Genomic DNA, 25,913 nt, shown 5'->3' with positions numbered 1-25,913 from the left:
ACAGGTGGGAAACCCTGGCCTCTGAGCGGCCTGCTTGGAGGCAGGCTGTGCAGCATGGCCTTTCCCAGTTTGAAGAGACACTTGGCCAACAGGCTGAGGCAAAGAGGCAAAGAAGGAAGGCCCACAGCCAGGGAGAGACCAGGGACAGACTGCACTTGCTCCCAGTGTGGAAGGGATTGTCACTCCCGAATCGGCCTTTTCAGCCACACTAGACGCTGTTCCAGAACCACCATTCAGAGCTCAATACCATAGTCTTTCGAGACTGAAGGTTGCCAACTACACCATACCCTGTATCCACCCCCTACTGCAGGTTGGGGACAGGATGCACTTTCAGTAGCACAAGCAAATGGGTGGGTGGGTGGGGGGCTTCTCTTGCAAGATGCCTACAAGGATCCAGCACACGGGGAGCTGTGGGGAAAAACACCAAGGGACCTGTGGAATCCTTGGGGAAAAAAACCTGCTGCCCTATACAATGTATACGGTCCAGTCCTGAATACATTTTATACTTATTGTAAACTTTTAATTTAGTTAATTTTGATTTGATTTTGTCATATGGGCGTATTAAAAAAATTTCTTACTTGATAACATCACTTCCAGCCATGACATCACTCCCAAGTTAATAACATCACATTTTTTAAAATACAAAAAAAATTATTTCATTTCAGATTTTTGGATTTATTGTAAACTTTTAATTAAATTAAAAGTAAATTAAAAGTTTACAATCAATCTAAAAATGGAATTAAAATAATTTTTTATTTTAAAAAAACGTGATGCCATCCACCTGGGAGTGGATTTAATTTTTAATTTAATTATTAATTTAATTTAATTATTTACTTTTACTTAACGCACAGCCCAATCCTATCCACACTTTACTGGGAGTAAGCCCCATTCACTCTAATGGGACTTACTTCTGAGTAGACATGCATAGCACTGGGCTGCAAATTAAATTGGTTAAATTAAATTTACTATTAATTTACTTAATTTTGATTTAATTTTGTCATAATGTTCCCTGCTTGATGACGTCAATCACTCTCATGACATCACTCCCAGGTGGATGACATCACATTTTTTTTAAATACAAAAAAATTATTTCCATTCAGTGTTTAGACATATTGTAAACTTTTAATTTAATTGGGAGAACTTTTTGGGAGAAGGGCGGGATAAAAATAAAGTTTTATTATTATTATTATTATTATTTTAATGTAATTTATTTAATTAACTTGGATTCGATTTTGCCACGTGTCATGATTTTCTCTGCTTGGTGACGTCACTCCCTCCCGTGACGTCACTCCCAGGTGGATGGCGTCACTCCCAGGGGGTTGGAATGCTGGAGGACCTCCGCCCTAAGCGGGCCAGCCTCTAGGGGGCGCCGGAGGGTGCCGCTGTAGCCCGCCTGTCTCTATGGCAGGAGCCCAACCGGAAGTGGGACTCTCCCGACGTGCCCCGCGGCAGGCGGAAGCGGAAGCGTGGATGTCTGCGGCGCCTCTCTGACGGGTCGGGGACCGAGCGCCTGGCTGGCCGGCCGGCCGGGCGTGATGGCGGCGACGCGGGCTGGGCCCGGCCTGGCGCTGGAGGGAGCCGGTGAGGCGCTGCTGCGGGGTGGGTCGGGTCGGGGCTGCCCGGTCCCTCCCCTCCCTCGGCGGGTCGGGGCTGCCCGGGCCTCCCTGCGCGGCCTGCTGGGGCCTTCGTCCTGGGGCCTTTGCTGGGCCTTCGTCCTGGGGCCCGCCCTCGGGCTGCCCTGGCTGGGGGGCTGGGCCGGACTGGGGGGAGGGGTGACTGCTCTGGGGTGGGGGCTCTCTTTATATTAGAAACTTGGCGGGTTCTCCTGGGGGGCAGAAATTGGGGTCGCTGTGGGCAGTGGGGCACTCCAGATACTTGGGGGGAATGGGGCACTCTCAGGGGAACCAAGAGGAGTGGTGGGTTCTTCCTCTCTTAAGGTCTTCAAGTAGAGGCTTGACAGGGGCCTGGGGGGGTTGTGGGGCACTCATTTGAGGTCATCAGGCAGAAGCTTGACAGGGGCCTCTGGGGGGAGGCAGAAAGTGGGGGTGGCTCTCAGGGATACCAAGAAGAGTGGTGGGTTCTTCCTCTCTTAAGGTCTTCAAGTAGAGGCTTGACAGGAGCCTGGGGGGGAGATGTGGGGGTTGCTGGGGGGAATGGGGCACTCTCAGGGAAACCAAGAGAAATGGGGGGGGTTCTCCCTTTCTTGAGGTCTTCAGACAGAGAACATAAGAACAGCCCCTAGATCAGGCCATAGGCCCATCTAATCCAGCTTCCTGTATCTCACAGCAGCTCACCAGATGCCCCAGGGAGCACACCAGATAACAAGAGACCTCATCCTGGTGCCCTCCCTTGCATCTGGCATTCTGACATAACCCATTTCTAAAATCAGGAGGTTGCGCATACACATCATGTCTTGTCCAATCCCCTTTTAAAGGTGTCTAGGCTAGACGCCAGCACCACATCCTGCGGCAAGGAGTTCCACAGACTGATCACACGCTGAATAAAGAAATATTTTCTTTTGTCTGTCCTAACCCGCCCAACACTCAATTTTAGTGGATGTCCCCTGGTATAACAGGCACCTGTTTAGAGGCATAACAGGCACCTGTTTGGGGAAAAGTGAGGGGGCTGGGGGGGAATGGGGCACTCTCAGGGTGCCAAGAGAAGTGGGGGTTCTTTCTCTCTTGAGGTCTTCAAGCAGAGGCTTGTCAGGCGCCTGTGGGGGTGAGAAAGTTGGAGTGACTAGGGGAGAAATGGGGTACTCTCAGGGATACCTGGGGGGAAATGGGGCATTCACTTGAGGTCTTCAGACAGAGGCTTGATAGACGCATTGGGAGCTACCCCAGAGAGGCATTTTCTGCTTCAAGCTGGGGGGAGTGGAGTAGGAAGCGGCTAGGAGGGGGTGGGGCACTTGAAGAACTCAGGTGAGGGAGAATCCACCATTTCTCTTGGTATCCGTGAGAGTGCCCCTTTCTTCCCCCAGCCACCCCTACTTTCTTCCCCCTCTCCTGCTTGAAGCAGGAGATCCCTCTCTGGAGTATCTCCCACTCTCAGGGATACCGAGGTGGTGAGTTCTCTCTCCCTTGAGGTCTTCAAGCAGAGACTTGACAGGTGCCTGTGGGAGCTACTCCAGAGAGGCATTTTCTGCTTAAAGCCAGGTGGGTGGATTTGAAGTAGATCAGTGTTTCTCAACCAGTGGTACAGGCACCACCAGTGTACTTGAGGTGATATCTGGTGGTACTTGCAGGACCCCTGCCATCCAGCAGTGAGACCAAGAATGTGATGCAACAAACAGTGGTAAGAGGCTTGGCTCAGCAGGCAGAGCTCCAAAGCATGCTTTTCTGTGCTTGAAAAAGCCCTCCCATTCACCCCGAGTCTCTTAACTCGTGTTTGTCACATCACATCTGGCCTCCCAACCCAGAAGTAACTGGTGACGCCATCTCCACTTGCTTCCAGTGGTACTTTGATTAGGTGGACCATGTGAAGTGTTATGGTGGAGGGCAAAATTTGAGAAGTACTGGAGTACATGGCCCTTCCTTCAAGTACAAGACCCCTTCCTTCCTGTATTTCTGTGAGAGCAAAGTTGAGATGCAGTGATCCCACAGGGGGCTTTAGCCTTTGGAGTCCAAAATCTTCTGAGGTCATTTCCAACCTTCGCAGAGTGCTGTTAAGTGAACTTGGCAGTATGTTTGGTGGCAGACATGTGCTTTATGTACAGCACATATGGTATAGCATAGGCTTCTGACTCATAATTTGCAGTAGTAGCTGAAGACGTTATGTACAGGATGCCTTGCCTGGTTTTTGTAATACAAAGCTGAGAACAAATGTATCTGTTCTTGGCCAGTTTGTGGTTGTGTGCAATCTAGGTGTGCAATGCTGAACTTCTCTGGGTCTGAAATCTCTGTTACGCCCCTTACATGTTCCTTGCCTAAAGATTTGGTGCTGGCTCTTACCATGTTTCTTTTAAACCTTGCTGGGACTTGTCTCTCAGAAGGAGGATTTGCTGTCATGAACAATAGTTGTAGGTAAGGTTTACTCATGGCTGTTATACGGTGAATTGTTGTCATTATTTCTAAATAACTTTCTTCCATAGCACCCAAACTGAACATGCAACAGGTAATGACAGTTTGCCTAAAGCAACTGAAGCATATTCTGCATGGGACAGAATAATAGAATTGTAAAGGAGCAAAATAAATCAAATTATACAAGCCCTGAAAGTCAAATTAGTATCAGTTTTCTAATGTTGATCTGATCAGGCTATTCTAACTATGTGTTCTGTATTCTGTTCATAGGTGAACTGTTGTGTACTAATTATGTGACTCGACCCTGATTTCTACCTAGCCATGGGGGAAAACAGTCCTGAGAATGTAATCTATTATGAAGTGGAGGAAGATGACTTGGCCCAGGATGATAAACCGTTGAGGTTTGTGGACAAGAATGGCCTTGTCCCATCCTCATCCAGGATGGTGTATGACCGGACAACAGTTCTCATTGAACAAGACCAAGGGCCGCTGGAGGATGAGGATGATGACGGGCAGTGTGGGGATCACCTGCCTTTTTTTTCTGATGGTCATGAGGACAGGTTTCATTTGATAGCTGACCATGAAGGAATGTCCCAGGGTTATGTCCAGCACATTATTTCTCCAGATCAGATTCATTTGACTATCAATCCTGGCTCAACTCCCATGCCACGAAACATCGAAGGAGCCACCCTCACTTTGCAGTCGGAATGCCCTGAGACCAAGCTTAAAGAAGTAAGTAATGGACTGTAATCCAGCTACTTTCCCCTTTCTGGAGGCATTTTATCTGGATCTCAAAGTGTTGCTTTTTGTGGTACTCTAAAAAATGCTGTATTCTGTTCTTTATTTTTTCTCTGGGGCCAGAAATTGCCTTTCTCCAAACATGTATCTTCAACAGAGAAGAGGTGCCTAAGCTTCCAAGCTGACACATGCTTCTCTTTTAAGACATATTTGTGAAGTAAACCAAACGTTACATCTCCATGCATCTTTTGATAAAAGGATGACTCCCAGAATATGTAACTGTGGGCACAATCCTCACCAACTTTCCAGCACTGGCATAGCTGTGTCAGTGGGGCATGTGCTGCATCCAGCAGTTGGGGGGCTGTCATGACGGTCTCAAGGTAAGGCAATATTTGTTCCCTTACCTCAGAGGTGCATTGCCCTTATGTCAGTGCTGGAAAATTGGTTAGAATTGCGACCTGTGTCTTTTAAAAGTAAGATGGAAAGCAGGCACCACAGGATGGTGCTAGGTAGAGCCTCTGACTTTCTGAGCTGACATGTACCTGTAATAACAGAATGGCTGCTGCATGTCTACTCTCGCCATACTAAGTCTTGAATAGTCATAGGTGAATTCAGTACTTCATGTTGTTTTGCCCTTCTTGGGAATCTTTACAATACTAGAACAAAATCACCAGGGCTGTTTGTGCTTTTTAAAAACAGAAACGTGAGAATTGTGTCATGAGATAGTCATGACAAGAGAAATTCTGCAATTTTTGTTTTGAATCATACTGCTGTTGGTGACTCTGTCCTGGCCACTGAAGTCTCTCTGGCCCCTGGAAATCTTATTCCACAACTCTTCTGCTGTCTTAACAGCTCACCAGGGTTTACAATCATACCCTTGGAGCAATTAACCAGAAATATGCTAGAAAACTGTATAAGAATTGTAAAATGCTGGAGAAACCAAATTCTGCCCAAGTGTAGAAACTGCACTCTTGCAAAATCACTGGATTCTTGTAACCTTGACTAGGTGGGGTATGCTTTGAAGTGGAGAGCAAATCCAAACTGCAGTAATTGCTCTAAAGTAATCTAGTTTTGATCTGTGGAGCAGTGATTAGGAATTTGAAGCTTTAGATACAGCACTTGGATTCTAATAGGTAGAAATAATCTTTTGTGTGGTTTGCATAGCAAATGGGTTGTTTATATTTTAATATGTTAACAGCAGCAAAAATTCCTGTACTGCATTTTCTGTCAGTGTATCCACTTTAAACTTGGATGTATTGTGCTTTGATTATTTGGATGGGAGAGGAAGGATGTGCTGCTCAACGGAGTCTTAAGGACCCACCTTCTATAAGCTTATAATCTGAAATAGGAAGCTGGAGTCCTAAAACTGCATATTTCTGGGGAAGTGGTGCTGGTTTCAGTGTGATTACTGAGGAGTGTGCTGGATGAGTTCAGCCTTCAACAAACTGATTCCTTGTAACACTTTTTACTGCTTTAGGTGATGAGGAATAATGAGACTGATTTAGTTTGAGCAACAGTGGAGATTACATTCCCTATCTCTAGTTTTATAAGGTTCCCACAAATAACATTCACGTGGAGTTTTCAATCGATTTTGAGTTGATCATGGTAAAGCAGACCATACATTTGCCATGTACTTTTTACATACCATGTACATGTATGTAATGTACATGTACCATGTACATTTTGCATACATAAAGCAGACCATACCATTTGCTTTTGGAAGATGTATGGAAGATGATGGAGGTAGTTTTGAGGAGAAAGGCTTTAGCTGTGTATGTATGAATGGCACAAAAGTGGGTGGCACTTAGGCACTCCTATGAGAGTAAAAATGCTACTTGCCATTGATTGGGTGGATGTAAGCTGGACTGGGCTCTTACAACATCTATCATATCCTAAGCCCATCCTGGCTAAGCCACACCAAAAGCACACATATACCAGTGTGACAAGTGCCAAATACCAAGCCTGCCCTGACAAAACAACACTGGTGCGGCCCTTCCTAGTAACACGCCTAGCAGCCATGGAAACATTGACACAACCTGCTATTCACGGAACGGCATCCTGATGGCAGCGTGGCATCCATGTTGTATCCATGTGTTATTGCCGTGAAGTCGGTAACTCATCCATCTGTCGTTAGTGTGATGTCAATCGCTGCATCCAATCAGCCCCAACACTGGCAGCTAGAAAAGTGCCACTAGAGTGAACTGATTAAGGGGCAGAGACAGGTGAAGGGCCAATGAGTGGCCAGTGCTGGGGGGAGGATGCTGCCAGCCAACCACTAGGAATACAGCAACTGTCACCACCTCAACCACAGAAAGATGCCGAAAGGACACCACACCACATAGCACAGCATAAGGATGCCACAGGAGTCTCAGTGGAACCAGCAGCAAAAGGGCAAAAAACAAACAAACATGCAAGCCTCTCAATAGCAAGGGATTGCATCCCTGTGAGGGCACCTGCCAGCCAGAAGGAATCCTTTTGCTGGGGAATGGACTGGGATGAGTCACAAGGGGAGCCTCAAAAGCAACAGCACTCAAGCAAAGCAGGATACCAGTGGCTCACTGCACAGAGGCATGATCTGGGTGCCAGATGAGACAGGTTTGAGCTCAGTCATGGAACTTGCCCTCACCAGCAAGGTGCTCACATTTTGACTGACCAGAAACACCTATGTCAGGGACAACAGAGGGAAGCACACTTAGAACCTACATTGACCACAAAGCTGCTTGCTAACACCCAGCCATAGCAGGAAACAAGCAAAGAGCACTTTGCCTCACATTTGGCACAGACTAGCACATAGAACTTTCAGAGGGAACACTGCTTGGGCCAGTCATTGGGTTGGCATGTGACACAGGGCTGTTGTGCTATTGTGAGTTACACAGTAGACAGCCGGATAACAGGTGCCTGTGAGAACTAGCTGCACCAGTTGGTTGCCTGTCCACTTTGGAGTTTGCAAAGCCACAGGGGCCTGACTGGAATGAGTAGCTCAGTAACCCTACCAAGCAGCAGTTGGGCCCTTACTAGTCAGTTCAGGCAGGCTATAAGCTTCCCTTGGGATCTGTATGGTGCCTTTGCTGGTAGGACAGCTGCCTGTGGGGATCGAAACGAAGCACAGAGAAGGTAACGGACTTGACAACCACGTCAGTAACACCTGTTCTTTGGCTTGAGATTCTTACTTGGTGTTTGTGAGGAAGAGTGGTGTTCTGTAGTGTATGTGAACATAGTAGCTTGTGACCTTTCCCGCGGGATGGGGGCTGCAGCTGAACTGTGCAGAGGACCACTGTTCCACCCCTTGTGGCAATAGTCCAGTTCAGTCAGTTTCCAGTAGAAAACATACTGCTTGAACACTTTTTTTTCTACTTTGAACCCTTGTGCAGCTGAAGGGGCATGTACACCTGGCTGTCTACGTTCCTTAAAGTTAAAGGTATTATCTGATTTGTAAGGAAGAAGGGATTAACGTTGTTGGATAGGGTGGCGGCCTCTGTAAAGTTATGTGAACTGGTGTTTTAGGGAGCATGGTTCTTGGAAGAAGTTTTTCTATGTAGTCTGGAGAGGCTTCAGGCACAGATGCACGCAGTCCCCAATAAAATGTTCCCAAAATCTCATGGAGGTATTCTCAAGTTCTCATCACAACCTGGCTGTAATTCTTTCATCCCTAAACCCTTGCTCATTTACTGTGAAACTTCTGGCAAGAGCCTCCCCCCACCCTGCCTCATGGATGTTGCTCCATCTGGCTTTTCCAACCCTTCCCACACTGTTAAACTTGATGAACTGCTTTCCCGAACTTTTTTCACAAGCTCCTTGGCAGTTCATTCAGGTCCTCCAAGAGCTGCCTTGTCAATGTTCTAACTGATGCTGTACACCAGGCGTGCTCAAGACGTCGATCGCGATCGACCGGTCGATCGCAAAGCAAAATCTGGTCGATCGCGTGCCGAGCCTCCCGTCCGCCATGTTGAAAGGGGCGGGAAAGAGCCCCAGAGCTTCCGATTGGCCCGCCATCGCATCCGGGACACTCGGCGTCGCCGGGCCAATCGGGAAGCTCCGGGGCTCTTTCCCGCCCCTTTCAACATGGCGGGCCAATCGGGAAGCTCCGGGGCTCTTTCCCGCCCCTTTCAACATGGCGGGCCAATCGGGAAGCTCCGGGGCTCTTTCCCGCCCATTTCAATCAATGAAAGGGGCGGAAAAGAGCCCGGGAGCTTCCCGATTGGCCCGCCATCGCATCCAGTGCCGAGGAGCCGCGGCGGAGATGAGCAGAAGCTGCCCCGGCTGTGGCGCATCCCCCAGGGGCGGTGGTGTGGGCAGGCGGTGCTGGAGCCCGTGGCCGGTGGGGACACTCTGGTTGCTGCTGCTGCCCCACACGGGCACCACCGTCCCTGCCTCGGGCGCCGGGCGCTGTGAGGCTGCGGCCGGCGGGAGGGCGAGCGCCGCCGGAGGCGCCGCCGAGACCCCCTCCCTGGGGACAGGTAAGGGGAGCCCGGGAGGAAGCGCGGCGCGAGGCTGGGATTGGCCCTGCGGCGCTCTCGGATAACTTTTCCTGCTCCCAGAGGGTCCTGTTCCCAGAGCTGAACTTTTTCAGCTCCCAGAGGGTGAGCTGAGCAGGCGCCTCGGGGCAGAGGGAGGGCGGGCGGGGAAGAGGGTGTGGGGCTGCCCCCAAGTTGCCCCCCTGGAGGGCTCCCCAGCCGCTCCCCTGGCCCCGCACCTGGTGTCCCCCCACTTCCCATCACCCCCCCAAGTTGCCCCCCTGGACGGCTCCCCAGCCACTCCCCTGGCCCCACACCTGGTCCCCCCACTCCCCATCACCCCCCCAAGTTGCTCTCTTGGAGGGCTCCCCAACCCCTCCCCCTGGCCCCGCACCTGGTGCCCCCCCACTTCCCATCCCCCCTCCAAGTTGCCCCCCTGGAGGGCTCCCCAACCCTTCCCCGTGGCCCCACACATGGAGTCACCCCACTTCCCGTCACCCCCCAAGTTGCCCCCCCCGGAGGGCTCCCCAACCCCTCCCCGTGGCCCCACACATGGAGTCACCCCACTTCTCATCACCCCCCAAGTTGCCCCCCTGGAGGGTAGATCTCCAGGCCTTGCTGGGTTTCAAAGTAGCTCTCCAGCCAAAAAAGTGTGAGCACCCCTGCTGTACACCCTTGGGTAACTTGGGAACAGGCAAGGGGCCCCAGGGCATGGTCTGAGTGCACATGATGTAACTGACTTGAGGCAGTTAAGCAGATCTAGGTCTGGTCACCATCTGTCTGGGTGTCCCCTTGGGAACTTCATGTACACCACCTTGAGTTGCAGTAAAGAAACCTGATTTAATTTGAAGGCGGGGGAAGTTACAGAGCTTTTTCTTGCAGTGGGACTAATCTCAGCAGTGCAACCTGGTTCTCTGTGGGGGGTGCCATGCTCTTCTCCTGTATTCTTGTACCACGTGACTGGACTTCAGAACTGTTAGCAGCACAACTTGTTCAGAAAGCTGCTGCTGCTACTGAAACCACTTTTGTCACCTCTGCCAGCTTTGGCACCAGACTCTATAGTCTTTTTCTACATTAGCCTAAGCCACTCAACTGAGCCAACAAATCCTTTGCTCAGATCTCCCCATGGAAGGTGGGCTAGTGATAGTTCAGTGGCTGTTAAATCTTTTTGAGTACATTAGTGGCTGGTTCAAAGTCCCCAAGATTGCTTTAACTGTCCTTTCAAGAAAACGAAAAAAAAAAAAAATAGAATTGTCTAATTCGAATATAACACTTCAAAATAAGTTTCAGGCAGGTTCCTCCTTAGTGCAGCTGTATCCCAAAGAGGAGGCGTGACTGTTAGGAAGAGACCCCTTCCTAGCAGACTATGTGTGTGCACATCCTGAGGGCAATGTACCTTCTATGGAACATGATACTAGGGTATTTCTGTCCTGATCAAATGTGTCCAGTCATTGGCATCCCTGGGTATTTGGATCTGGAATTTTTTACATTCCAATTATTTGCATCTCACTATAACTGGGCAACAAAACCCATGTTCCTAAGCCTCTTATACCAGCCTTAACCTTATATTTGCATTTTAAAACTACGTCAAATGTAAATATACATATATTGGGATAAAAAAGTTCAGGATGCAAAAAAAAAAAAAAAATGCACATGTCCAATACCAGAATGCATTTGACTGGGATGCATTTGTCCAGGATGCAATGGTCCTTTCACCATGGGACACACCCAGAAGCTTTCCCAGGTCTCTCAGCTAATGTTAGCTACTTTTGTTCAGCTCCTTCAGAATGACAAATGTTTTTAGATATAACATGCCAAGCACTAAACAGCTTACACCATTGTAAGCCCTGGGCAGGATTGTGTCCAGCAGGAAGCATCAGACTTTCAGTGTGACCCTAGACTCTTGGATTGAGCTGCCCCATGAAACCAACCATCAATCCACTCCCAGCAGCCGAGTCTTGCAGGTGCCAATAGCTTGAGCCTGAATTGTGTCTAAATGTATCAGATGCAGTCATGGTGCCCCAAGAACTATTCTGGTTCAACTGGTTGTCCCATTTTGGGGAGAGTTCTGGATATTACTCCTCACGTTCAGTGGAGATGAAAGGGAAGGTGACTTGAAAGTCGTGGTGACCTTCCAGTAACAGCTGCTGTTTGTTCTTCCCTACTGAGAGTTGAAGCTCTCTCTGTAAACATTTCAGCACTGTGCCTATTGTTAGATTCCACCTGGGAAGTACCTATTTCACTCACTTGGGAGGTTCCTCCATCCTTATGCTGTAGTAGAATATCTAATGCACTGGAGCCTTTGGCCCTTTTTTACTTTGCGAAGTGGTTGTTTTCATCCACTGGAGAGAGGAGAACATCCTGGCTTCTCAGTTTGGTGACCTTTCTCTGGTCACCTTGCAGAGTTGGGTAGGCTATAAAGCATGCCTTGCCCAAGAGAGCCTGGTTACCAGGGTGATCCGGGAAGTTGGAGAAGTCTACTTAAAATATAGGTTTGCATTCAGTGTCTTCCAGAGGCATAGCAACTTTTTCAGCAAACAGTATGTTAAAAAAATAAATATACGTTAAAAAAGAGCCTTGCTGGATCCAGCTAATGCCCCATCCTGTCTAGCTTACTATATCTCCCAGTTGCCCACCAGATGCCTCTGGGAGCACACAGACAACAAGATGCTTATATCCTGTTACCACTCCCTTGCATCTGGTATTCATAGATAGGCTGCCTTTGAAACCTGGAGGTTGCATATAGTTATCAGCTTCAGCCTTTCATCATAAGCTTTTGTGGATCAGTGTCCACATCAGCAGAAACGTTCTCCCTCAGTTGGCAGATATGGGGTTATAGGGGATAGAGAAAAAGAAAGTATAGTAAAAAGATGATGGGATAGAAGAGTCAATGACCATTATTATGGAATGTTAAAATGTGAGTTCAGTAATTAAGGGCGCAATCCTAACCCCTTATATCAGTGCTTTCCAGCACTGACTTCAGGGCAATGGAGCTCTGAGGTAAGGGAACAAACATTCCTTTACTTTGAGGAGGCCTCAGTGAGCCTTTGTCCCAACTGCAGGATGCAGCACACGTCCCATTGGCACTGCTATGCCAGTGCTGGAAAGCACTGACATAAGGGGTTCTATGCAATTCTATGCTTGGGATCATTAGAAAACGTATTGAGAACAAAACAGCAAATATTATAATGCCATTGTACAAATTGATGGTAAGGCCACATCTGGAGTATTGTGTCCAGTTCTGGTCGCCACATCTCAAAAAAGACATAGTGAAAATGGAAAAGGTGCAAAAGAGAGCAACTAAGATGATTACTGGGGCACCTTCCTTATGAGGAAAGGCTACGGCGTTTGGGCCTCTTCAGCCTAGAAAAGAGGCGCCTGATGGGGGACTTGATTGAGTCATACAAAATTATGCAGGGGATGGACAGAGTGGATAGGGAGATGCTCTTTACACTCTCACATAACACCAGAACCAGGGGACATCCACTAAAATTGAGTGTTGGGAGAGTTAGAACAGACAAAAGAAAATATTTCTTTACTCAGCGTGTGGTTGGTCTGTGGAACTCCTTGCCACAAGATGTGGTGATGGCCTCTGGCCTGGACGCCTTTAAAAGGGGATTGGACAAGTTTCTGGAGGAAAAATTCATTATGGGTTACAAGCCATGATGTGTATGTGCAACCTCCTGATTTTAGAAATGGGCTAAGTCAGAATGCCAGATGCAAGGGAGGGCACCAGGATGAGATCTCTTGTTATCTGGTGTGCTCCCTGGGGCATTTGGTGGGCCGCTGTGAGATACAGGAAGCTGGACTAGATGGGCCTATGGCCTGATCCAGTGGGGCTGTTGTTATGTTCTTATGGGTTAGATTACACCCTAAGTTGCTTTATTTACTGTTACTTCTGTTTCGTATTGTCACTGTTCTTACCTCTTTTGAACTAGGTATTTCTTTCTTGAAGGTAAGTTTTTACTGTGATCCTCTTCAGTTGTGGCAGCCCTTCACTTTGGTTGACTTGTGTGCTGTTTTCTCATCCCAGAATGGGTGATTCATTTATCTCTGAATGCAAGGAAGTGGCAACAGGGTACAGGTATCATGTTGTCTTGAGTGCTCCCAGAGGCATCTGGTGAGATACTGTGAGATACAGGAAGCTGGACTAGAAGGGTCCTTGGCCTGATCCAGCAAGGCTCTTCTTATGTTCTTACTTAAAGCATTTCATCCTGCTCTTCAGTGACAAGGGTGACTGACTTACATTCAGTAAATAATTAAAACAATAAAAGCTGTTTGTTCCCCCCCCCAACCTTTGATGGGTGCTTCTTCTCCTGTTCACAGGGCAGTTGGTGGTTCTGCTGGTCTCTGGGAGGGGAGGCAGGACCCAGTCCCAGCTGAAGAAGAAGCAGCAGTAGGTGACAGTGACATTTTGCCCAGCTTTCTTTCACAGATTGCTGGAGAAAAACCGTGATAACCCTATGTATTGATTTCAGCTTACGCTATTGATTTATCTGATGTCTCAATCACATTAACACCATATTCTTCTTTTAGGAAGCTTAACATAGCATGTATGGAGTCATCCTTTTTTTTTTTTTTCTTGCATTACCCCTGTGAAGTAGATTGAGCTCTCTTGTGCCCATTGCTGAGAAGAGATGGCCATATACATGGTGGAGATTTAAGTTGTGCCCTATTTGTTTCACAGGTGAAGCGCTATCAGTGCACCTTTGAGGGCTGCCCTCGTACCTACAGCACTGCAGGCAACCTGCGCACTCACCAAAAGACTCACCGGGGGGAATACACCTTTGTATGCAACCAGGAGGGATGTGGGAAGGCCTTTCTGACCTCCTATAGCCTCAAAATCCATGTTCGTGTCCACACCAAGGAGAAGCCTTTTGAGTGTGATGTTCAGGGCTGTGAGAAAGCCTTCAATACACTGTACAGGTAAGAGCCAGAGGGCTTCCCCCCTCTCAATCTCAAAATATTCTACATGAAGATAAGCGTGAGTAAGGGCAGATTTACTTGACTAAGACATCCAAAATATAACCATAAATCTTAGAGCATCTTTGTCCTGAGAAAAAGTTAGCTTTTTCTCTCTCATGTAATTCTTAGCATGTGTGTGGTGCTTTTTAAGTGTGCAAAGCATATCTATGTATTATCTTGTAATCCAAACAACAACCTTTAGGGTAAGTTTTCTTGCTTAAGGCCCATCTAGTGAGTTTATAGCAGATGTGAGATTCAGAGCAGAGAGGTCCTGGTTCACAACTTAGCATCACACCATAGTCAGTGCTTTTTGATCCTCTATAATTCACTTGCTGAAGTGTAACTTTCCCTTCTGGACTACTGTTATGTTAGAAGGGAGGCTGTTCTTCCAGCCTGTCTATAGAGTCTGCAAGAAGGACAGTTCACTTCCAGAGAGGCAGACCAGTTCTGGATGTGGCTCCCTGGCTCGCACCTGTCCAGATGAAGCCTGCTGTTTCATGTACTTTCAATGGAAAGATTGCCTTGTTGCTTGCCTCTTTGGTTTGGGCTCAGTCCAGAAGAGGCCCCACAGTGACAGTTATTTCCCTTCTATAGGTTGAAAGCCCATCAGAGGCTTCACACAGGGAAAACATTTAACTGTGAATCGGAGGGTTGCAGCAAGTACTTCACCACGCTCAGTGATCTACGGAAACACATTCGGACTCATACGGGAGAGAAACCATTCAGGTGAGTCCTCCAGTTGCAGTGGGGCAAGGTCTGCCTGGCTCACTAGCTAATCATTCTAGTGCTGCTGAATAGGCGACTGTGCTTCACTTTTCTTCTGGGTCCTCTCTTGTGTGCGTCTTGGGTTACAATAATGTGTGCACTCATTGCACTTCAAGGCTGTCTAAAGTCTGTCTTGGTCACACCCTATGTCCACCTGAGTCAACGGGGAACGGTTTCTTAACTCTCCTCATTCTGATTCCATACTGTATCTGCTTTTGACTAGTGTCCTGCTGTCTGGCAAGTTCTGCCAAGTTTTAAAACTTGGCTAGTCAACATTTTCATTGCTCATGGCCCAAAAGTGTTGACTTCACTAGTCAACATTTTCATTGCTCATGGCCCAAAAGAGCCAGCGGTTGCAGCCGTTGCTAGCTGCTTATGAGAGTGAATGTCAGCAGTCATTGTGCTGCAGTGATGAGAGAAGTTGCATCTCCAGGATTTTCCTCTCCCCTTAAAAGCATAGGAACCCTGTCCTGCATTGAAACTGGACCCAGCAGTGCTACCTTGGCTAAGCTCTGAGCTCCTTCTAAGTGGCAGCCTTGCTTGTTACCACTTATAAGGAGCTGTAAGATGGAGCTGTGGCATCTGTGTTTGTCGTGATGCCTTCTTCAGGGGCAGCCTCATGTCTGCACAGAGGAATGCCTTGCCTGCTGTTGCAGTATTTATTTAATTTATAACCTGCTTTTCCACATGAACACTGTGCAAAGTGGCATACAAGTTTAGCTTTCAGAAATTGTAAATGATAAAGCAACACAATAAAAGAAAACTAAATATCGGTTTGAACTGGTCTCTACAGGATGCTTCCTATTGCTTTCTCAATGTTTCTTCTCTACTTAACCCTATAGGTGTGATCATGATGGCTGTGGAAAAGCCTTTGCTGCAAGCCATCACCTAAAAACACATGTCAGAACACACACGGGTAAGTCTGTGGGGATGAACCATTCTTGGATCTCTTACGAAGGCAAGCACCTGGCATTGGTGCAGGCACATGGCAACAGCATTGTCACAACCTGCTTGCTGGGTCTGAAAGATGGTTGTTACTGACTCAGAATTGAGGAAGCTAAAATATTACATGAAAAGTAGTTTTAAAAGCCCAAACCAATATAGGAAATAGAGGGAAACTCCTTATGTGGTAGCTGACTTGCTGAATATTTTTCACTGAAACCTGCTCCACCAGGTTCCTACATGCTGAGTCCATCTCCTACCTCACCTGATATTGCCACAGTCCCTGTTGCCCTCTGTCCAGGTCTGAGCAACAGGGAACTCAGGGCAGCTTGACTGGCATCAGTGCCTGCATTTTTTCCTCTTCTTGTAGGTGAGAGACCCTTCTTCTGTCCCAGCAATGGCTGTGAGAAAACTTTCAGCACACAGTACAGCCTAAAGAGTCACATGAAGGGACATGAGAAAGGGTCCTCCTATGCTGTGCTCCCCAACAGCGGCATCTCTGAGGTGAGTGACTTCCCTCTCCACTGATGATAGCGAGGTTTTCTCTTGGGAGGAGCATCATTGCACCTTAGTCAACACACTGTAGTCTACCTATGATATTAGACTCTCCATAGCCAGGGCTTTTTTTGGGGGGTGGGGGGCATGCAAACATCCACATGATTAACAGCAACCTTATGTATGTCTACTCCGAAGTAAGTCCCATTTTTTTCAGTGACACTTACTCCCAGGTAGGTGTGTGGGGTTGCAGCCTACGTGACCATGATTTGAACCTAGTTCTCGCCTATCCTTCATGGACATCCTGGTGAGTGACTTGGTGGGATTCAGTCCCTCACCATTGAAGCTATTTGTGGAGTCTGAACCGAGACTGCAAAGGCTGCGAGAGACTGAAATCAACCTCAACTTGGCATTTCCCCTCTTAATGGCTTATTTTTAAACTCTGGAATTCCTGCCAGGTCTGATTAGCAAAGATAAGATAATGTAATATTTTGAATTTGAGCTAATCATCAAACAGTGGTAGTTAAACGTTAAGGCTTGTCTAAGCATTCATTAGAGTTTGAGGGAACAGAAGGGACATGGGGTGAGGGGGCAGATTGGGGGGAATGGTCACCAGGATGACTGCATTTGAGGATCTGGGTAAGTAAATCAATAACTAGGCAGTTGTGTCCCTCTTATGCCAGTCTAACCTAGTAGTCCCACATAACATAGTGGGAATCCTGTATCACCCTGTGAGTTGGGAGGAGCTGGGGGGGGGAGCCACTAGCCCTCCCTCCATTGTCCATGCAGCACCATCAGCACGCACCAGTCACACTCCGCCATCACTCTGTTTGTTGTTCTGCTGCCTCCTTTGTTGAGTCATGTTGGCTTATTTGATGAAAGAGACAGAAAATGGATTTTGACCCAAGTCTTAGATTCCCCCTGACTACATGTTGTTAAATCAAGGGCTGAAGCCCCTTGAACCATCCATGCTAATATTTTAAATGCTCTACTGATGCGCCCTTTCCTCATCTGCAGGATACGAACAACTCACTCTGTCTGAGTGACTTGAGCCTCATGTCCACAGATTCAGAACTGCGGGATAGTTCAAATACAGTAAGTATCTTTTGTATTCAGTAATGTGGCATAGAAAAAGCACCTAGCCTTTTCTTTGGGTAAGAATTGGCATTCTTCATTTTGGTGGCTGTGTTCCTTGGTCTTGCTGTAAACCATGCAGGGTCCTTTCAACCCTGTCAGCCAATTGCTGCAGTAGTCACTAAAACTAGGAGTTAGACCTGTGAGTGTGTCCGTCCAAGCAAGTGGCTTGCATTGTCACCAAGCTCAGGCACAGGTTCTTATTGCTGCCTTGGAGTTCCTAACTGCACCTCCTTTTTCCAGATGCACGGGCAAGACCTGAGTACCATCGTACCAGCAACCATCTGGAACGTGGAGCCCATGTTCCAGAGCTCAGAACCTCCTGCAGATGAGGAAGACTCTAAGCACACAGGTGGGGGGCTAGTCCGCATCACCTTTTCTTTGGCCTGTTGTTAGTAGTGACTATAGGAAGTTAGCAAACTGCCCTGAGGCTTAGGACTTGGCAGGATTGGTGCCAAGTATGCAAGGATGATGACTGGAGGAAACTAGAAATGACATGCTCCTGTTCAAAGAGACCTTCTGCTTGTCTGTCACATTTTTGTACCTCCCTTCTTACAGGGAACTCAGGAAAGTGAACATAATTCATTCCTACTTTTTTGTCCTCAGCACAATCCTGTGAGGTAGATTAGGCTGAGAGATAGTGACTGGACCAAAGTCACCCAGGAGCTTCATGGCTGAGCGGGGATTTGAACCTGGACCTTCCAGGTTTAAGTTCAACTTCAGAACTACTGCACCATCCTGACTGTTCACTGCAATGAAGACCTCCGGTATCCTGGTGCCATAATTAGCCATCCAGTGACAATGAAGGAATAAGTGCAGAACAGGAGTGCATTGATTATAAGGAGTTTCTCAGTTAGCTGGTCATGCCCTCTTGGGGAGACCTGGGCTGTACTAACTTAACAGAAATCTCCAGAAGTGTGTAACATCTTGTCTGTGTGGCCCTTTCCAACCTTCCTGGAGTTCTGACATCAAGAACAGCATCCCACACACTTAGGCTAATGGGAAAACAAACTAGGGTTAAGAGGGTCCTCATCTTTGCAAATGTCTTGTTGAAGCTTTCTTGGAAGTCAGATGTGAAAGCTAGCCCCATCCCTGTATGTTCTGAGCCACAGCTAGGTGATGCTCTTCTCCAGACCTAACAGTTTTTTTAATGGTGCTTTTTTATTAGCCACCACCTTGATTGAAAATTTTGGTGGTGATGCGGGCCCAGCTTCTGCTGTCCAGCCACCTGCAGGAGAGACCACAACGTTGTCCCTGCCACTTGTTCTGCAGCTTGACATCTCTGAGCCTGCCCAACCGGCACTGCCTCCTGTCCCTACAGGGACTCAGCAAGTGACGTATGGAGCCCCACCCACGATCCTACAGTCCCCAGAAGTGCCTGCTTCTAACAGCACACCGTTTGCAGCCAGTTCCCAGGACTTTCTTCAGCACATCCAGACACCTCCACAGCCTGTTAGGACTGGCCTGCCTGTGGTCACAGGTGTCCCTGCACCAGCAGCACCGAGTGCCCCTGAGGTTCTACCCAGCGGGATTCAGACTGTACCTGTGGGAGGGAGCTCTGTACTGTCTGGCAGCCCCACTATTACTATCACCCCATCACAAAGCGCAGCCATCCTCCAGTCCAGCATCGTCATGGGAGAGCAGAACCTCCAGTGGATTTTAAATGGTGCCACCAGGACGCCCCAGACCCAAGAGCAAATGGTTAGTATAACCTGCACAGAGAGTGCCAACAGGAGTAATTGGGGTTGTGGCCTTAGGGTTCCATTTTGGGGGTCCCAGGCTATGTTGTCAATAATGAGCAGGACTGCAAGGGTTTGTCACCTCAGCTGTGTGGTATCTGCAAAGCGAGAAGGGCCTGTTTCTTAGAGGCCATAGGAATGAGCTTCTTCTGCTGCCTGTCTGGGCTCAGACAGACAGCAGTGTATCCCAAAGTGTGTCTCTGCTTAAGTGTGTTTCTCTTCCCAAAGCCACAGGCCCCAGTGGTGGAGAACGTCTTTTTTACTACTGCCCTTCCAGTTGCTGGTAATGCAGGTAAGTTGCATGAGAGGCCTTGAGTCACAACTTCCTGTTTTTTTTCACGGCACACTGGCACTGCAAAGGGTGTCATCAGCTTAGCCTGCTTCCTACACTGACACTGGAAGGGACCAGCCTGAGGTAGCAAAGTTTGTGGGGTGGGGGTGGAACGTGCCATCCACTTGGTCTTTCAAGATGTGTTCACATTCAGCAAGGAATGAACCTCTGCCCCATAAAATCTACTCCCTGCAGGTGATCTCTAAGTGAAATCCACCAGCTTTCTGTATCCTTATGTGTGCATGTCCTCCTTTCTATAAATCTATGGCAGACAGTCAGCTATAAGTTGAGGAAGTGAGGTTGAGGGAAAAAATGAGAACACTCCTTAGGTGAAGAGTCTCCAAACTGGCCCATGGTGTGCATCAGGGTTAGTCTTCCAGGCGTGGAGCAGTATTTGCTACTTACCATTTGCTGCTTACTTAGTATTTGCCTTACCATTCTGTGCCACAGCCTCCAGTTTTCACAGCCGGTCTTTGCACAAACTCACACCAGGCAGTAACTTCCACTACCAGTTGCCCCAGAAGGCGTTGTGCCCTGATTTCGGCTGTGAAAACTGGCGACTGCAGCACAGAATGGTAACACTTCACTGCTGTGCAGCACGCAGAAGGCTAATCCTGGTGCACCGGATTGGGCCCATGGGCCAGGGTTTAGGTGCAGGAGAGTTACAGCACAATCCTCTGCATGTTTACTCAGAATTTAAGTCCTGTTGTGTTCAGGCCAACTGTAGAGGATAGCAGCCTGAAGCATAAGCATTCTCTCCATAACTATAGTGAAGATCAAGGGCAGCAGAGCAGGCAAAGACTTATGGTAATTCCCCCCCAGCAGGCAACTGATGCCAGGCCATGTCCCCACCCTTCTGGCATAACATTGCCAGAAAGTTAGGGGTTTGGCATCCCCGGAGCCTTTTGTGAATAAATCATGTTGGCAGTACTCCGATGACTCATCCTGGCAGTTCTATAGCAGCATCTCCTCCTGATGCCCAGCAAGGGCATTCTGCTGCTGCCTGAGCCTTTGCCCAGGGTCAAGATGCTTATGCTGCTAGAGACCCTGCTGTTGAATGTTTCCTGACCATTGCTGCCACACTTCCCTCATCTGTTTTCTGCAGCTTGGTTTTGGTAGGGAAGCTCTGGAGTGTGCAGAGGTTTGCAGAGAAGCAGCTGGCGCCTGCCTATGAACTGATTGTCTGTCTGTGTTTGTTTCCAGGGACTTCGGTGCAGCAGATTGGCCTGAGCTTGCCTGTGATCATCATCAAGCAGGAGGAGGCTTGTCAGTGTCAGTGTGCCTGCCGGGACTCAGGCAAGGATAAGGCCAGCAGTAGCAGTAGGAAGGGCTGTTTCTCACCAGGCTCCAAGGCTTCAGAGGAGCCTCCTGTGCCAGGGTCTCAGCCTCAAGCCTTCCCTGTAGTCACTGCCTCTGCTGCCGCCGCCACCTCTTCCTCCTCATCCTCTGCTGCTATTCTCTCCTCCATGTTGCCTCCTGCTTGTGAGCAGAGCACCCTGGCAAGGAACCTGTCGGACTTGCAGACCCAATCCCTAAGTGCCATGGATGTCTCGGACTTCCTCTCCCTCCAGAACCCCGAGGCCCCTTCCCCACTAATTCCAATTGAAGCCCTTCTGCAAGGGGAGGAAGAGCTTGCCCTGGGCAGCAGCTTCCCCAAGTGAAGCCCTCCTAGCCTGGCCCGAGAGGGCAGATGTGGAAGGATTGGCAGAAGCCTGTTGTGCCCTGGAAGGTGGGTCCTCTCCCAGGGAGGAGAGGCCTGTCCATAGTGACAAAGCAAAGTTATGCCTAAACTCCTGGGCTGCACTCTCTGGTCACTTTGCCTCCCGGTGATGTAACTGGGAACTGGGAATCACGGCTTGTGGGGCTGGCTGCTCTGTAGTTGCACCTTGCTAAGATGGTGGTGGGAGTTGGGGAGCAGGGCTACTGGCACGTGAGGTTCTTGTTACAGTTCCTGGGGGTGTCTTCAGTACTAAGTGTGCACTATTACAATTGTCAGGAGGGTAACGGAGAATAAGATGTTAGTGTGGGAGATGTCAAATGGTGAGGTGGGCTCTTGATCTAGAGGCAGCTGCATTGTGCAGGGTGTTGTTGCCGCCCATTTCAGTGTCAGGCAGGGGAGGGCAAGGCAGGTGCTCCCCAGGGGCTTCCCTGTCAGAGTGCAAGGCGCCTCGCATAGGAGTTTGCACATAAGCAGAGGGGCTTGTTCTGTCATGGCAGCTGGGTTCTGCCTCTTACATAGAGATCCTGCTGGCTACTGGAGTGCCACTGAACAGCTGTTTGGGTGTTTACATGGAGTTCAGGGGCTAAAAGGATTTGCACTGTTGCAGCTTTACCAGAACCACTTGCTCAGCGCAGCAGCTGGTGACATAGTGAAGGCACCCATGGAAGCCTGGCAGGTGGTTGCCCTGGCTTGACAGAGGTGTCTGTGGAGGCCTCCATTTGCGTCAGGTAGAGCTGGCTCTTGCCACTAAGGAACAATTCAGCCAGTTCCAGTCAAGCACACACACTGACTGTGCTGCGTCTCCCTAGGGCTACCGATTGCCATGGTGTCTCTGGAGCAACTGCAGTGAACTGGCACTTGGCCAGCTGGTCCTCCAGCTCTTCCCAGATGCTTCCTTTCTCCTGTCAAGTGTCTGATTCCTGTTCAGTCCTACCCCCACCCTGCTGTGGTGAAAAGTGTGTCCTTTCTTATCTTCTAACTTACTCAGGGTAAAATCCTAACATAGATTCCCCTCAACCCAAAGCCTGTAAGGTTTCAGTGTGTGTAGCTTCCTTTGTCACATTTTATATATCTATTGTGTTGCTACTTTTAAAGAATAGATGCCATCTGCCTGGATTTCTCCCTAGGGGAGACTGTAGGAGAGACCTAATTCAGAATATTTGTCTGATGGCCAAAGGGATAGTTCTTGAGAGGCAGCCTGATTGACACAAGGGCTGCCCCTCCCCCCCGCCCTTGGCGCTATCCATCTTAAGCTAGTCTGTAGCAGGGCAGGATCAAGAGGGTTCAGTGCTTGGGCTGAAAATTATTCAGCTGTGGTAACTGTTGGTTTTCAAGGAACTTCCCAGTAGCATGGTAAGACTCAGCAACCTCAGGGGAACTTCATAGCTGCTTAGCACAGACCTCCCACTGCACGTTCAACTATGTTGACAATTAACAGGCAACTCAGAGCACAATCCTACACTTGTCTATTCAGAAGTAAGACCCACTGTCTTCAGGAAAAGTGTGCATAGGATTGCAGCCTCAAGTGGGCAGAGCCAGGAAGTGCTGATGATTATTTCAGCCTGTCCCATGAGGTGGCTGCTTCTGTACACATATACGTTCCACATCTTGGCTGTTCTACTTGGTTCTCTCTGGTGGAGCAGCAGGTGGAAATGGAGAGCAGAGAAACATCCTTGTGATGGTTCTTGCTTCTGCTCTCTTATTTTGTTAATATGAAGCCAGGCCACATCATAGGAGTGTGCCAGTAAGCCATGCATAGCCTAAGGGTGTTCCTTGGTTGGACATGGAGAGGCCGCCATGCTGGATAGCCAGGGATTAAGAGTTAGCATGTGAACTCTATTAGGATAATGCACCACAGGAATGGATGTTGGAGACCTGCTCACAACAGGTGCAGTGTGGGAGCATAATCTTTGCTCAGCATGTGCCGCTGTGAATAGAGGTATTTGAAAATTGTGTTAATTACCTTAATCAGAAGTAAGCCCATTGTGTTCAGTAACATGTAGACTATAATCCTGCCTTACCCACTGGAAACAAACATCTCTACCTATGAATTCCAGGCCTGCTTCTCCAGCTAGTGCTGCTGTGGGCTCAGTTGGGGTAATTTGGTTGCGCTGAGAACCCAGGTTATGGAGAGCAACTGGAGAATCCTCTCTGGACCCACATGGAGATTGTGCTGGAGAACAAGTTGGCTGCATTTGCTGGAAGCTGCTGCTGCTGGAATTTAGAGAAGGAAAGTACTTTGCTGGGATTGCTCCACTGACACTCGCATGCTGGGCTCTAAAATGCACTTTAGTTCTCTTTAAGCTGACTTGCTGCAATTTAATTTGTAAATACTCTTCACAAAGTTATTAGGGTTCCCCCCCTTTTCGCTCTGAGTAAACGTTAACTTGGGTGTGCAAAAAGAAGAGCACTTAACCCCAGTGCAATATGTGTAGGTAGCAGTGGCATCCACGTGCGCTCTCTGTGTGTCCGTGCATGCGTGAGATGGGTGGATTTGGTGTGGGAACCAGCTCAATTATGTATGTTCTGCCCCCTTCGAACTTATGCATCTTTAAGCAAATGTCCAGTCTATGCAAAATTTCCATTGGGAGCCTGAGCTGAAAGGAACTTCTGCTGTCTGAGGTGACTTTGCTCACTGCTTGGATACAGAGTCTATCAACTGCCATGCCCCTCTTCTGAGGGGAAGAAGAAGGAACAGGCTGTCCTTGGATGGGCATGTAGCACCTTCTAGGGTTGGTCTTCTGGATATCACATTCCTGCCTTACTTCACTGCAAGTGACTTGTCACCAGAAGTGGTAGAGCCCTGCAGGTGTCAGTTCAGACAGATTTGTAGTCTCTGGTGCCCGTGGTCTGTAGCTGCGAGCAGTTCAGGTGCCAACAAGAGAAACTGCTCTTGATAAACAGGGACATGGAAGAGGTGACAGCCATGTCACTGATTGGCTCCCCTTTTCTGCAAAACCATAACCAGAAGACTCAGTCCTCTTTGCAGAGATTGAACAGACTTTCAATTGGAGGCTGTTCTTGAATGCTGTGGGTGGCTGTTTGTTTTAAATTGGGGCATCTTTCCTTTTAAGCCTGTTTCAGATATGGGGTCTCCCTTTCCATTTTGTTTTTAAAGTAACCATTCCCTGTATTCAGGGTCAGGGCTGACATGTAAGATTTGCCTCCTGTATTATTGTTTCTTTCTAGGGTTTGGACTCTGGTTCTGCACTGAGAAATGCCAAGGAAACTGGATATTTATGTGGTGGTGTGTGTCTGTCTGTGTGCTTGTTTGTGGAAATGGTGTGTAACCCACACTGTGTTTCTAGTGGTGTGCACGCTGGCCAAAAAGTGGTTTCTATGCAGTGGACACTTTCAAGTAAATACAGTTTCTACTTAACACATGGGGATGTTTTGGTTTTTTTGTTCCCCTCCTATACTCTTCACCAGTAATGCCCAGGGAGATTCTTTGATTTTTATTTTTGCAGTCTGTTAAGTGAAATGGAATCTTCCTTTGCCCTGCAGTGTTGTCTCTTTCCAAATGCTTAGATACTAAACCTCTTTATGTAGGGAAAGAGGAGGAGCTGCTATTCTCTCTAGCACTGGTTGGGTGAGTGTGGAGATGGATGCAGAAGCTCCATCAGGTACCTGCCCCTTTCCCACTTTGGATTAATTTGAGGCATCTTGGGAGGTGGGTACTTTCATTGCTCCTTAAAGAGGGAAGGGAAGGTTGTGGGTACACCTGTGCCCACTGTGCAGTGAAATGCTACCAGGTGTTAATACCATGTGTGAAATGGATAAGGTGGGGGAAGAAAATCTCTCAGTTAAGGCAAGGTTTTTCAAACCCATTCACCACTGTCACTACCTGCTGTTCAGTGGAGAGCAGTGGTTAGCATCAGGACCCACCTTAAAAGAAGTTTCACTTTACTAGTCACTCAGCACTCTGTGGCTATAATGGTGATTGGGCAGCAGTGCTCCTCCTAAGTAGCAGGTTGTTTAACCCTTGATGCACATAGCCTAATCTGCCCTCTTTGCAGACCACCAAAAATTGGGTTGGGGGGCCATGGACCCATAATTTGAGAACCACTGTCCTAGAGTGTTGGAGTTAGGGACTCCTAAAGGTTCTCAGATGACATCTGTGATGTCCCTTTCTGGGTCCTCACTTCCAACCTGAACCAGGAGAGGGGGCATTCGCCCCCTTGACTCCATGACAGCACATGGTGTTACTGGGTCTGAGCTCCAAGAGACCTCCTTGTCTCCTGTTGCCTGCTTCTTCAGGGCAACACTGAGTTAAGTGGAGGAGATTTGAAGTTGTCAGTTTCTCTCAGGAGTGCATATGTTGTGTTTAAGCAAATTTAATTTAACTCTGAAACATGGGAACAAATGTCCTTGCATTGTGTGATGTGAAGATGTTAGTTAACAGGTACAGTACTTCCAAAGGAAGAGCCTCTCCAAAATCCCAGAAGCATAAACATGAATTTGTATTTTTGAAGAATGTAAAATGTGAAATAACAGTGTTTGCTTAACTGCTCCATTTTGTATAACATTAATATTGTACTTTGAAATACCTGCAAGGAAGTGGGAAATTAATTTTTTTAATTGAAAGCAATATTAATACCAATGGAATCCTAA

The 25,913-nt window shown here is 48.1% G+C and overlaps 1 protein-coding gene across 2 annotated transcripts; it reads left to right on the top strand.

Annotated features, from left to right (window-relative positions):
- Positions 1-1,467: 1,467 nt before the first annotated feature.
- On the top strand, positions 1,468-25,913 carry MTF1 (metal regulatory transcription factor 1). Of its 2 annotated transcripts, XM_066638972.1 has the most exons (11): positions 1,468-1,581; positions 4,290-4,751; positions 13,899-14,137; positions 14,771-14,902; positions 15,784-15,857; positions 16,254-16,387; positions 17,396-17,473; positions 17,756-17,864; positions 18,681-19,213; positions 19,480-19,543; positions 20,786-24,582. In XM_066638972.1, the coding sequence occupies exons 2-11, from the start codon at positions 4,341-4,343 to the stop codon at positions 21,241-21,243; spliced, it is 2,232 nt and encodes a 743-aa protein (XP_066495069.1). In that variant the 5' UTR covers positions 1,468-1,581; positions 4,290-4,340; the 3' UTR covers positions 21,244-24,582. The 2 variants fall into 2 exon arrangements, with proteins under 2 accessions (XP_066495069.1, XP_066495070.1); XM_066638973.1 differs by lacking the exon at positions 19,480-19,543 and having other exon boundaries at positions 24,492-25,913.

This window comes from Tiliqua scincoides, chromosome 10 (assembly GCF_035046505.1).
Source record: "Tiliqua scincoides isolate rTilSci1 chromosome 10, rTilSci1.hap2, whole genome shotgun sequence".
Classification (NCBI taxonomy): domain Eukaryota; kingdom Metazoa; phylum Chordata; class Lepidosauria; order Squamata; family Scincidae; genus Tiliqua; species Tiliqua scincoides.
The sequence above is the reverse complement of the archived record's forward strand: the minus strand, read 5'-3'. Positions and strand labels throughout refer to the sequence as shown.

Bases quoted from the DNA above. Each gene is read 5' to 3' on its own strand.
- MTF1 (XM_066638972.1), top strand. From the start codon at position 4,341: ATGGGGGAAAACAGTCCTGAGAATGTAATCTATTATGAAGTGGAGGAA. The intron at 15,858-16,253 runs GTAAGTCTGTGG...CTCTTCTTGTAG, and splicing joins ACATGTCAGAACACACACGG to GTGAGAGACCCTTCTTCTGT. The intron at 16,388-17,395 runs GTGAGTGACTTC...CCTCATCTGCAG, and splicing joins CCAACAGCGGCATCTCTGAG to GATACGAACAACTCACTCTG.